The sequence below is a fragment of the Erythrolamprus reginae genome, chromosome 7 (genome assembly GCF_031021105.1).
Source record: "Erythrolamprus reginae isolate rEryReg1 chromosome 7, rEryReg1.hap1, whole genome shotgun sequence".
Lineage (NCBI taxonomy): Eukaryota > Metazoa > Chordata > Lepidosauria > Squamata > Dipsadidae > Erythrolamprus > Erythrolamprus reginae.
Window position 1 is genome coordinate 13,159,396 of NC_091956.1, and position 12,942 is coordinate 13,172,337.

General features: G+C 45.9%; 3 protein-coding genes across 12 annotated transcripts in view; 2 read left to right on the plus strand and 1 right to left on the minus strand.

Moving 5' to 3' along the window:
• Positions 1–11,247, plus strand: part of MFSD10 (major facilitator superfamily domain containing 10) — a 28,025-nt gene extending 16,778 nt beyond the window's left edge. For both annotated transcript variants that reach the window (XM_070757009.1, XM_070757011.1), the window contains 7 exons: positions 1,788–1,899; positions 3,050–3,152; positions 5,509–5,617; positions 5,907–5,997; positions 6,585–6,632; positions 8,412–8,501; positions 8,710–11,247. In XM_070757009.1, coding sequence (XP_070613110.1) covers positions 1,788–1,899; positions 3,050–3,152; positions 5,509–5,617; positions 5,907–5,997; positions 6,585–6,632; positions 8,412–8,501; positions 8,710–8,816 — 660 coding nt within the window. In that variant the 3' untranslated portion in view covers positions 8,817–11,247. The remainder of the gene's footprint in view (positions 1–1,787; positions 1,900–3,049; positions 3,153–5,508; positions 5,618–5,906; positions 5,998–6,584; positions 6,633–8,411; positions 8,502–8,709) is intronic.
• On the plus strand, positions 9,288–11,247 carry LOC139170178 (uncharacterized). Of its 5 annotated transcripts, XM_070757016.1 has the most exons (3): positions 9,437–10,298; positions 10,347–10,369; positions 10,466–10,636. In XM_070757016.1, exons 1-3 carry the CDS (start codon positions 9,437–9,439, stop codon positions 10,634–10,636), a joined length of 1,056 nt encoding a protein of 351 aa, XP_070613117.1. The 5 variants fall into 5 exon arrangements, with proteins under 5 accessions (XP_070613114.1, XP_070613118.1, XP_070613117.1 ...); XM_070757013.1 differs by adding an exon at positions 9,288–9,372 and having other exon boundaries at positions 9,449–11,247; XM_070757017.1 differs by having other exon boundaries at positions 9,361–10,416.
• Positions 11,248–11,580: 333 nt separating this feature from the next.
• Positions 11,581–12,942, minus strand: part of ADD1 (adducin 1) — a 54,045-nt gene continuing 52,683 nt past the window's right edge. For all 5 annotated transcript variants that reach the window (XM_070757005.1, XM_070757007.1, XM_070757004.1 and 2 more), the window contains one exon: positions 11,581–12,726. In XM_070757005.1, coding sequence (XP_070613106.1) covers positions 12,371–12,726 — 356 coding nt within the window. In that variant the 3' untranslated portion in view covers positions 11,581–12,370. The remainder of the gene's footprint in view (positions 12,727–12,942) is intronic.

A 12,942-nucleotide genomic window follows, 5' to 3' on the forward strand; every position in this document is an offset into this window, starting at 1 on the left:
TCCCCTTCCTTTCCGAAATGGCTATACCGTGTTTCCCCAAAAATAAGACGTACCCCGAAAGTAAGGCATGTCAGAGGTTTTTCAGAATTTGTTAATATAAGGCACCCCCCGAAAATAAGGCTTAGTGGTGGAAAAACATACGGTACCGTAATATGCTTCCTTTCTTCTTCCCCCCTCCCTCCTCCATGCCTGGTTTTACTTAACCCCAAAACTGAGCTACTTGGTGGCTCACAGGACCTCTGCTGCCGCAGATCTTATCACCGTGCGGCGTGGGGGCAGGAGGTGCAATCTGGGCAGCAGCGGCCAAGGCTCAGCCCCCTCACCGGACCCGTCTTTTTTTGGCACCGGCGCTGCTTGGGGAGAAGCCAAAAAAAGACCGGTCCAGCGAGGGGGCTGAGCCTTGGCCACCGCTGCCCAAATTGCACCCCCGCCGGCGTGGTGGCCAACAGAAGACACGTGGGCCGCCAAACAGCTGAGGGGCCCTGTGGCGGCAGCGAAATCGGCAGCAGCAAAATTGGCGGCAGCGGGGGGCAGTAAGGCTCTTCAAGTGGAGCGTACCAACGCTCCAAGAATTAAAGGGGAAGGATTGGAATATAAGGCAGCCCCCGAAAATAAGGCGTAGCACAACTTTTGGAGCAAAAATTAATATAAGACAGTGTCTTATTTTCGGAGAAACACGGTAGTTATTCTCTACAACAGAGGTCTTCACAGCTGGCTGAAGAATTCTGGGAGTTGAAATTCACAAGTCTTCAAGTTGCCTAGTTTGGGGACCCCTGCTTTAGAAAATAAAATGAATAATGCTTGAAACCTCATGTTTTGCCAGAAACCTTGATTTAGTTTGGGAGTCTGCAGGAAGGAGGGTTAAGACTGTTATGTGGAATGGAGCATTTTGAGACATTCACTTAGGCTGTGAAAGTAGCAAGGAACACTTTAGATTGTTGCCTTTGAGTAAGTGATTATTTTGTGAGTGGCCATTTTAATCATGAGGGCACCTTTGTGACAATGCTCAAAATGTGTTTTCAAAATTCTAAGTCAGATATTTCTGTCATTTCACTGTTCTATAGCTGCTCATTTCTAAGATGTGGGTGAATTCGATGACCTGCTTGTTTTGCGTCCATTGATATGGGTATTGTTTTGAGGTTCTTGGAAAATCCTTGGTCAAGTCACATGATTGTCAAGCCACTCCCACCTGGTCACATGGCCGATAAGTCACATCCACAAAATAAGACATGCCCACAGTGCGGTAGTAAACATTTTGGTAGCCCTTCACTGCGTCCGTCAAATGATGTCAGATGGCGGGACCTCAGGGAAGAGCCTTCTCTGTGGTGGCTCCAACCCTGTGGAATCAACTGCCCCCAGAGATTCGCACTATCTCCTCCCTACCAGTCTTCAGGAAAGCCGTTAAGACTTGGCTTTTCCGGCAGGCCTGGAAGTAGATTGACTGCTGTGTATGTATGGTTCTGTTTTAGGATATTGTTTTATTGTTTTATTATATTACTGATTTTACTGTGTATTTTGATTGTATTTTAATTTGGAATTTATCCCACTTGGTAGTCTGTTTCGGAATGATCCGGCATATAAATACAATAAATAAAATAATAAATAAAATGCAAAATCCGTCTGTCAATCAACCCAAGTTGCCTTCAGGCCTTCAAGAAGAGATTGGACAGGCATTTTGTCAGAAACGGTGTTGGATTGGTCTCCTGCTTGAGTGTGTGTGTGTGTGGACTAGATGACCTCCAAGTTCCCTTCCAACTCTGCTAAATCTTTCTTCTGTGTCTGGGCAGGTGTCCTCTATGGTATCTGGCTTTCGGTCGGCCTTCAATCTGATCAGTCCCTGGGCCTTGTTCCGCTTCTCCGCAGTACGGCAGAAGATGGACGGACCTTCCCGAGACAGCAGCAAGTTTTTCCCCCCTATTTTCTGTCCTGGGGTTGCCTTATCGTGATGACTATTTTAAAAAATAAAATAGAATAGAATAATAAAGAAATAATAGAATAGAATAGAATAATAAAGAAATAATAGAATAGAATAATAAAGAAATAATAGAATAGAATAGAATAATAAAGAAATAATAGAATAGAATAGAATAATAAAGAAATAATAGAATAGAATAATAAAGAAATAATAGAATAGAATAGAATAATAAAGAGAGAAGAGAAGAGAAGAGAAAAGAAGAATGAAGGATGGGATTTATTTATTTATTTATTAGATTTGTATGCCGCCCCTCTCTGTAGACTTGGGGCGGCTCACAACAGCAATAGAACAATTCATAACAAATCTAATAATTTAAAAAACATTTTAAAAACCCCATTATTAATCAAACATACCTACAAACATAACCATACATAAATTGTATAGGCCCGGGGGAGATATCTCAATTCCCCCATGCCTGGTGGCAAAGGTGGGTTTTAAGAACTTTACAAAAGGCAAGGAGGGTGGGGGCAGTTCTAATCTCCAGAGGGAGCTGGTTCCAGAGAGTTGGGGCCACCACAGAGAAGGCTCTTTCCCTGGGACCCGCCAAATGACATTGTTTAGTCGACGGGACCCGGAGAAGGCCAACTCTGTGGGACCGAATCGGTTGCTGGGATTCGTGCGGCAGGAAAAGAGAAGAATGAAGGATGGAATGGATGGGACAGAGAAGAAAAGATGGGATGGGACAGAGAAGATAAGAATGAAAGATGGGATGGGACAGAGAAGAGTGAAGGAATGGGATGGGACGGGACAGAGAAGATGGGACGAGACAGAGAAGAATAAAGGAGGGGAAGGGATAGGACAGGACAGAGAATAGAAGACAGAAGGGAAGAGAAGAATGAAGGAGGGAATGGGATAGGATGGGGTGGGGCAGAGAATAGAATAAAGAAATAAATAAGAGGAATCTGGGGGATCTGTCTTTAACCTGGTTTGCAAAATAATTGATGGTATGACTCTAATCGTGATCCTGATCTCACAGTTCCCCATCTGAAGCCAATTCCAACCCATAGTTTGCAAGAAAATAAAGGTTGTGTTGATATTTGCAAATCAACCTTGGCCGTTCTATTCCTCCCGCAGGTCTCCAGATCCTGGGCTCGGTGTATTTCCTGTACCTCTTCCTATTCTCTGGCCTAGAGTACACGCTGGGCTTTCTTGTGCATCAACACTTCCACTTCAGCAGGTATTAATTTCAAAACTCTTCAGATCAAGGGAGTTTAATGTTATAAAATCAGCCTATTCACTTATGTTGTGCATGATTAGACTAGACTAGACTAGAGAATAAGAATAAAATAGATACTGTTATGGTTAGCTCTGGACCAGCTCCTGCCCCAAGGAATGTGCAGGCGGATGTGGGGTAAACATCCACATGCCGCAGGCCTGTTTTGCTCCCAATGGAATCTGCCGATGAAGCCTCCTCTGACCAAGGAAGCGTGAGTGACAGGGAAGAGGGGAGTTTGGCAGACAGCCCAGGAGGAGATCAATCATCTGTATCATCCCTGGATTCTGAACAAGAATTAATGACACATCCACACATGCGTAGAGTGATGCATAGGAGACAACAACTGAAGGATTATTACAAGAGAAAATGAGGCCACCTGTGGTTTGGTGGGGCTGCTGTAATTAGTGCTACAGATAAAAGTGGAGCCTGGTGTTTGAGCCTCATAGCAGTTTATCTGATTCATTGTTTCATCAAGATCGTGGTTTTTGTGCTGTTCAAGATTGTGTGTGGACTCTCTGGACTTTAGAATTGGACTCAATTTCCCAGTTATTGGGTGAGCTATTGGATTGCATTTAACCTGTGCCTTGTGTGTACCAGAAAATCCCTTTGACATTTAAAAAGGGAGCTGTTTCTGTTTTTCTGTTTATAAAAACTTTTGGGTTTTCCTTTTATCGTGTGGTGTGTGTCTTCCTGGACTGATTACCCTGTAATTACGGGCGGTTGAAACACGCCGCCAGAACAGATACTAGACTACAATAGACTAGAAAAATGATATAGAAGATAGGATAAATGTTGGACAGGTCCAAACTGTTGTGAGTGCTCCTCATCCACCTCTGGTAATGATAGATTCTGGGGAGGATGATCCAGGCCCATCTTGCTACCCTGGGCCAGTGGTGTTGCCAGCTGATGCAGAGAGTGAGAGTGAGCGAGTGATAGACCTGGATGAACCTGAAGGACCACCATAGGTAGCAGATATGCCAATGACAGTAGAGGCTGACTTAGAGGAGGAGGAAGACTATGAGCCTCTGCTAGATGCCCGCTTTAAAAGACTAAGAGACAAGAATACTTGTATGGAAAAAAGGAAGTAGTCTATGGTTTGTTTACTCTAGGGAATTATGACCACTTCTTATAGGTATTTAAGGGTGTAGTACGGGTAATTTGGGTTGGAGTTACAACGTTTTGTAATGGAGTCGGATGAAGATTTGAGGTCTGAGCCAGGTTATGCTAGCCATCTGTTATTTCCCTGCTCAAAATCCTTGGAGAAAAAGGGCCCTGTCTACTGAAATGCTGGGACGCTGTAATTTGTAAGTCTGTGAAACCAGAGAATTCTTCTCTCATGAAGGAATGTGAGCAGCCTAGCCGCTGAACTGTTATATCTTAATTATCCTCCTTGAAAAATTGCCAAGATTTATCACCTGCATGACTTTAGCTTGTACAAATGAGACTCTATGTATAAAGAGACTGATTTGAAATGTCAATGCGTGGATTCATCCTTTGTTTTCAAGCTGCCTAGGCGGGGATAGAACACAAGCAGGCATGGATTGCAGGAGGCAATTCAGCCCGTCCTCAAAGATGCGAAGGAGTCCTCTTAAAACAGGCAAAAGCAGTTTTTCCTGCAAGCTTCCCCAGTGACTTTCTGGGGAAGCCAGCAGAGAAGACTCCGACTCAAGATTGCAACCAGTTAAGTGCAAAAGAAATTGCCAAACCCAACAGATAATGATCGCGATCGCATTGTGTGACGGTTCCTTTGCAGGCCATAAAGGACCGTGTCAGAGACTGTTGTAACTTCAGTCGGTGATTAACAAGGTGTCCAGCAAACCTGGAAAATAGGGAAATCAGGGAATTACCAGGGAAATCAGCGGTTCAGGAAATATCAGCGAATTACCAGGGAATTCATGAAAAAAAAAATGGAATAAATCAGGGGGGAAAACAAACTGTATTAAAATGTTTAAAAGTCAGGGAAAAATCATGTTAAAAAAACGGATTGCGCTCCTGGAAGTCAAGCAAAAATGAGCATAACTGTGGCAACAAATGGCTTCCTTAACTACCGATATTTCTCCACGGCTTAGCCGTTTGGTATGACGTCATCTAGGACCGCGCCTTAACTAGATCACAAGGTACAGGGAAATGTCAGGGAAATATCAGGGAATTTCAAAATGCTTTCCCCCTGGACACCCTGATTAAGCGAGGACTACCTCTGTTCACATTTGACCCTTCTCAGAGATGGGTGACCTTTCTGGACCTCATCCAGCGGTGTCCATCGGCTGTGACCACAATTTGTGTTTCGACTCTTTCTTTTATGTTTCCCTGTCTTTAGCCTGGAACAAGGGAAGATGTTTTTCTTCATCGGGGTCACCATGGCTGTGATCCAAGGAGGCTACACTCGCCGGATTACACCAGGAGCAGAACTGCGGATGGTTAAAATTGTGAGTTTCTTTTTGTTGCTGTTGTTAGTCGCGAAGTCGTGTCCGACCCATCGTGACCCCATGCACAATGTACCTCCAGGCCTTCCCATCCTCTAAAATCTCCGGGAGTCCATTTAAGCTCACGCCGACTGCTTCAGTGACTCCATCATTTTTTGTCGTCCCCTTCTTCTTCTTCCCCAACCTGTAGTTGGCGGCCCACTGCTACTACGTTAACAACTGGGTTGATTCACAAAAAAGGAATGACCACTGATGAGATGTCTGACTCATTTATTTTTTTTACCCTGGACAGGCAATCATGCTGTCCGTTCCAGGTTTCCTTTTAATCGGCTGGAGCTCTAATATTATCATCCTGGGTACAGGACTGTTGTTTTATTCTTTTGGTAAGTTTCTTATACAAATCTTGTCTGCTGCCAATGAAAATGGTGTGCAACAATCAAAGCAATATAAAAACAGTTAACCCCCCCCCAAAAAATAAAAACGCTCATATCTTCTTGCTCAACGGCCCCAGGCCTGCCGGCAAAGCCAGGTTTTCAAGGCCTTCTGGAAGGCCAGGAGGGTGGGCGTAGTGCAAATCTCCGAGGGCAGTTGGTTCCAGAGAGCCGATACCGCCACAAAGAAGGCCCTCCCACGTGGTCCCACCAACAGACACTGTCTAGCCGACGGGTCCCTGAGAAGTATGCAGCAGAAGACGGTCCCGTAAATAGTCTGGTCCTAAATCATGTAGGACTTTAAGCGATAGCCAACACCTTGAATTGCATCGTATAGTAAGAGAGGCAAGTTCATTAGGGAGAGAACTGCAATTGCTCAGGCTTCAACCTTGCGGAAAAATAAAGACAGCAGAGTAGAGACACGTTTAAGTGTGTTCCAGGAGCAGTGATGGGCTGCTCTGGCAGGCTCACAGTAGAGATTGTCCATTGCAAAGTTGTATGCTCGCCAGTCTAACAGCCCTTGTTTACTTTGCTTGCAGCTGCAGCTGTTGTCGTCCCTTGCTTGTCTACGGTGGTATCCAGCTACGGTAAGTCAACAGCCTTCAGAGGTCATATTTTTTGGCCTTCAGATGCCACATTTCTGACTTGGGAACTGAACTGTATAGCTGCTAAGCTCCGGGTCCTGCATTTGCTGGAACCAATTGTTCTGTCCAGCCGGGTCCGATTCAGAAATAAAACCCACACACATTCTCAAACATTGAGCATATTATTCGGTGAATATACAAGCAAGAAACTAGTTAACTCAGGAATATTTCATGCTGAACACATTCCCAGCTAATGAGCAGAAATAGCAGTCCGGGCTGCAAGCCAAGAGTTTTTTTGGAGTGTCTCTGACAACTTGACAAAAACTTACAGTTCAGTGAGAAATCAGCAACGCAGGGAAATGGGCCTAAATAAGAAGGCTGCGAAAGCATAAACTTCACTCGGCTGTGATTTCTCCGCCATGATAATAAACGGTTGTTCACCACGCCCCCTTCCTCATAAATTGTCCCTTATATACTGACAAGGTGTGGCCAAGTGTCCCATAGATCTATTAATGCCAAGAACCCCTTTTTAATATATTCATATCTCGACTACATTCTCTGACCATTGCATCTAATAGGGGGGGCCTCCTCTGATTCCCCCTCATCTGCTGACTCACTAAGTCCCATTACTGGGGGTGCTACAGCATCTGGTGATTCCTCGGTGTCCAATTCCCCTTCACTCCCACTCTCAGACTCAGATGACAAGAACACTGGCATGTAATTCCAATACTCTTCCATCTCCTGGTCCTCAAAATCCGTGAACAGCTGAGCCGGACATGGACCACTCACAACACCAATGGCCCGTGGTCTGACCTCTATCCATCTCTTTGCATCAGGGTGTCCAGCAAATCTGGAAACACAGGGAAATTGGGGAGTTATCAGGAAAATCAGCAGTTTGGGAAATATCAGAGAATTATCAGGGAATTTGTGAAAAAAATGGAATAAATCAGGGGGAAAAACAAACTGTATTAAAATGTTTACAGGTCAGGGAAAAATCATGTTTAAAAAATGGGATCACGCTTCCTGGCCGAGTCAAGCAAAAATGAGCTTAACTGTGGCAATAAGTTGCTTGCTCAGCTACCGATATTTCTCCATGGCTTAGCCGTTTGGTATGAAGTCATCTATGACTGGGCCTTTACTAGATCACAAGGTACAGAGAAATGTCAGGGAAATATCAGGGAATTTCAAAATGCTTTCTCCCTAGACCCCCTGTTGCATTTAGGCACTTCAGTAAGCACAAGAGTGTAAAGGGGCTACTTAGAGCAGTGCTGCAGCTTACTGCCAAACCATAGTCCACTTGGAACCAGGCTGCACAAACGGTAGGCCGATGCACACACCCACACAGAGCTCAACCTGTGCTGTTGGGCCACTTTCCCTCTCCCTCCCCTTGCTGGGCTGTCAAGCCATAAAAGTTGAGGACCACTGATTTAGAGAAGTGTTATCAAGCTGGGAGACCAGGTAATTCTTTGTAGAAATATTGTTCTGCGTGCAAATTTTGAGAGCCGACGTGATTTTGAAATTGCATTAACAATTTCACAGCAGTTTTAGAAGCAAATTTGGGGAGTAGCAAGGACTCCTTCTCCACCTTTCCGCAAATCCCACCTTTATCTAGGACTGATTATGTTACCTAGTTTGGGCCATGAAATGTCTGCGGGAAAACAAACTCAGAGAGCGTCAGTGAGGACCTCTAACATTGACCCTCGGCTGCAAATAATCTCTCTTATTAAAATGGTAAAACTGAGTGAAGAAATCAGTCTAAAGCTCTTCTCCTTTTCTCCCCAGGGCTGGACAGCCAAAAAGGAACCGTGATGGGCATACTAAGAAGTTTGGGTGCCCTCGCAAGAGCGCTTGGGCCTCTGACATCGGCAACAGGTAACTGTCACGGGAGGAAGTGCCTGTCACTCAGGAAGAGGAGGGGTGGTGTGGTGGTGGTTTCCAGAGGTCAAAGTTACTGGCCAAACGAAGCATAGATCTCCCCATTGTCACGCTTCCGATTGGGAAATTTGTTGCGGGAGGGAGTACACTGGGTCTGCTCCTGGCACCTCTGTGGATGCCCTTAAAATTGGTTTTTGGGTTACAGTGTACTGGCTGGCCGGAGCTGAAGTTTGCTTCACCATCTGTGCCTCTTTGTTCCTGCTGCCTTTCGTCCTGCTGCGGTGCATGCCAAAACAAAGCAAACAGGAGTAAACTACGCAGATGGCAGTTTTCCCCGGAAACTCAGGAAGAATTCGACTTGAATTCAAGACACCGAGTTGATCTTGGAAGACCTAACTAGGGGCGTTGGTGTAATTGTTCACAGCAGCCTTCCACCGTCTTTGCCTGTATTTGAGCAGAGGTCCTTCTGCCTTGCAATGACTTTTCCAAAGGTCCTTAGGATAAAACTGCCTTCCTGCAGATAAGGACAGTGAAGAGGCCAACTTGCTCAATCCACGAGGAACAAAGCCTCCTAACAACCCGAGTCCATTTCCTTCCAGATGGAAACGCCTGGGACTTTCTTCGTTCAAAGCAGGACGTTCACGCACACCTTTATGGATAGGCCCACAAGGTCTTTGCAATGAGGCCATGAGACCCAAACGATGTCATCTTTGCTGACCCAACTTTGGATTTGGCATCCTTAAGTTTGAGGTGAAGGTTGTTGCTGCCTGTGTCCCGTAAGGCTCTCTCCATTTGCCTTCAACTAGATTGGTGCTCTCTTCTTGTGTCCCTGTGGTGCCTCTTCCCTTTTTTCTTCATGTCCTTGTGCCTTCCCCCCCCACATCCTTGTGTTTCTTTTCTTGTGTCCGTTGTGTCTCTTCCTTTTTTTCTTCATGTTCTTGTGCCTCTTCTTTTTTTCTTGTCTTTCTGCCTGCTTTCTTGTATTCCTGTTGTGCCTCTTCCTTTTTCTTCTTGTCCTTGTATCTCTTTTCTTGTGTCCCTATTGTTACTCTTCTCTTTTCTTCGCAGCTTCTTTTCTTCTCACCCTTGTGCCTCTTTTCTTGTGTCCGTTGTGCCTCTTCCCTCTTCTTCTCACCCTTGTGCCTGTTTTCTTGTGTCCGTTGTGCCTCTTCCCTCTTCTTCTCACCCTTGTGCCTGTTTTCTTGTGTCCGTTGTGCCTCTTCCCTCTTCTTCTCACCCTTGTGCCTGTTTTCTTGTGTCCGTTGTGCCTCTTCCCTCTTCTTCTCACCCTTGTGCCTGTTTTCTTGTGTCCGTTGTGCCTCTTCCCTCTTCTTCTCACCCTTGTGCCTCTTTTCTTGTGTCCGTTGTGCCTCTTCCCTCTTCTTCTCACCCTTGTGCCTCTTTTCTTGTGTCCGTTGTGCCTCTTCCCTCTTCTTCTCACCCTTGTGCCTCTTTTCTTGTGTCTGTTGTGCCTCTTCCCTCTTCTTCTCACCCTTGTGCCTCTTTTCTTGTGTCCGTTGTGCCTCTTCCCTCTTCTTCTCACCCTTGTGCCTCTTTTCTTGTGTCTGTTGTGCCTCTTCCCTCTTCTTCTTGTCCTTGTACCTTTTTTCTTGTGTCCGTTGTGCCTCTTCCCTCTTCTTCTCACCCGTGTGCCTTTTTTCTTGTGTCCGTTGTGCCTCTTCCTTTTTCTTCATGTCCTTGTGCCTTTTCTTCTTGTCCTTGTATCTCTTTTCTCGTGTCCCTATTATTCCTCTTCTCTTTTCTTCGCAGCCTCTTTTCTTCTCACCCTTGTGCCTCTTTTCTTGTGTCTGTTGTGCCTCTTCCCTCTTCTTGTCCTTGTGCCTCTTTTCTTGTGTCCGTTGTGCCTCTTCCCTTCTTCTTGTCCTTGTGCCTTTTCTTGTGTCCGTTGTGCCTCTTCCCTCTTCTTCTTGTCCTTGTGCCTTTTATTGTGTCCGTTTTGCCTCTTCCTTTTTCTTCATGTCCTTGTGCCTCTTCTCATCCTTGTGCCTTTCCTCCTTTTTGCATCCTTGTGCCTCTTCCCTTTTCTTCAGGTCCCTGTGCCTCTTCCTTTTGATTCCTGGACCTTTTTCTTTTACTTGTCTTCATCCCCCTCCCCCTTTTTTTCTTCCTAATTTCATAAACCAGCAAAAGCCCATTCCTTTATGGATTCTGAGCTAGCGATTAGATAAAATAGAAAAACTGATAGGATCTCACTCTTAGAATGCAGGTTCAGCAGTGGAAGAGGGATCTAAATTACAGGAAGGCAGTTTCCAGTTGGACATCAGGGAAACGTGAGATGGATAAGGGTCTAAATGGATCTTGTGGCCAGAGATTGAGGGGCTGGTTGAGAGGCTCTCATCTACGTTTCTGCAAGTTGGGTTTTCAAAATCGGTGGTCTGATTCCAAGCGCAGGTGACAGAAGCGCTCGCAAGGGTTTATTTTTTTGTTCCTGACACATGGATTGGAGGAAGAGGCCACCCCAACACATTATCTAGATGCACTTCTGTCAAGTTCTATTTTGGCCCTGACTTCTTTGACTAAGTGTCTTATTGTAACAAGGTCCCTTTTGATGCACTTCTGAGACATTTTGAATTTGAAAACGATGACGGGCATATTCCTAATTATCCTTTCCTTCTTTTGTATAACCGAAATGTAATATAGTATTTTGTACACTGCGTAAGAATGTTGTGTGGAGAGGGACTATTTTTCTTTTTCCATACAATAAAACAAAATTAAGTTTTCAGTGGTTTCCACCAGTCATCTGATGGGTTGGTACTGAGCTTTTGAAGAGTCATTCAAAGTTGGCTTGGAACAAGGTGGACCGATTTCTGGTCCTGTCCCTCCATCAGGCGCCCTGGATGGCATAGAAGGATTAGGCGGCATAGAAGTCAAATAAATTAATTATGTCAAGGAGAAAGAAATGGTTGGGGACATTTAGATTTTGGAAGGGAATTGGTTCTCTTGATGGATTTCGGAGACTGGGATTTGGACGAATGCCTGGTGGTGGGATTGGCACTCACATCTGTCCCTGGCACAACCTTCGGACCCACATAAATAAAGGGAGCCAGTCTTTGCCTGCTAGGAATACATTTTATTTTCCAAGGACGTGAACTTATCTTTCATCAGTATAAGTGACTTGAGTACAATGCTTTGCTAGAAAACAAATTAGTAAAATAGCAGATTATTCTGTGGAAAAAGCTATTATTAAACTGAATAGAAAACAGGCAGGGGGGATGGAGCAAGAAAATGCCACAAAGTTACTTCATTCTTAAGACAGAAAAATAGGCTCCAGTCTCAGCAGATGTTACGACACCAAGCAAGGCAGACAGCGTCCGGAAAGCCTTGGGGCAAGGCGGAGGAAACCGTCACGAGGGCCTCCATGCCCTGCACAGAAATGGGCTGCACTCCACTGGCCGGCCAGACGCAAAGCCACCCGCACCAGAGCAGGAGCGGATTTGGGAGTGAGTGAGCAGAGCGCGTTGCCTTCACATCAGAAGCTGGAGGGGTGGGGAGGGAGGGAGGGAGGGCGGAAGAACTTCAACGTTTAACCAAGGGGCTCCCACCAGGGAAAGCCTCTCCTCCTTCACATGCTCGGGATGCTCCCCGGCTCGGCTGCTTTTATTTATTTATTTATTTATTTATTTTTGCACACGACAGAATGAGCATCTTCTGCTTGCTAAATTCCAGTTATAAACTCAAAAAACAGTCAAGCTATAGTGTTATTTGTCTTTTTTTTTTAAACAAGAAAGACCGAACAAAAAAGCACAGGGAAGAATCTGATAATATTCCAGGGATTAATAAAGGAGAGATGAGTAAAGGCCAGGGCCCTCCCCTTTTGGGGTGGGAGTAGTGGGGAGGGGTCGTCTTCAGGGGTCACTCTTCTTCTTGTTCTTCTTGAGGAAGGAGGGGGTGCGGAACTTCTTCTTCTTTTTGGTGGGAGACTTCCCCGGAGACTCCTCGCTGCCGGCTTCGGCCGCTGCCTCCTCCTCGGCCAGGGGAGAAGGCGGAGGCTCTCCGCTTGAAGAGGGGCAGGGCTGGGGACTCTCAGGAGGACCCTCCTTCTGGGGGACAGGAAGGTCGGGGTCGTCATCCTCCGTCCCAAAGACTTCTTCGGAAGGCTGGTCCGGAGCGGTGAGGTCTGGGAGGCTTGGCTGGGAGGGGGCCGCTTCGCTGCTGCTGTCGCCGCCGCCGCCTTCGTGGCCCGTGGTGACTGGCGGCTGTTCTGGGGAACAAGCAAGAGGAGAGACAAGTGAAGAGGGGGCTTCTTTGAACCCACTTTCCTTAACCGGCCTCTATGGGGAGGGGGTTGCTCCTGGGGATAAATCTTGGGCAGCCCCATCCCGAGAGAGAAGCTGGCTAGGTTCTCCCTGGGGATATTTACAAGTAACTTGGGCCTTCTCCTCTCAGAGGGTACTCGATTTAATTAATTGAATTTATA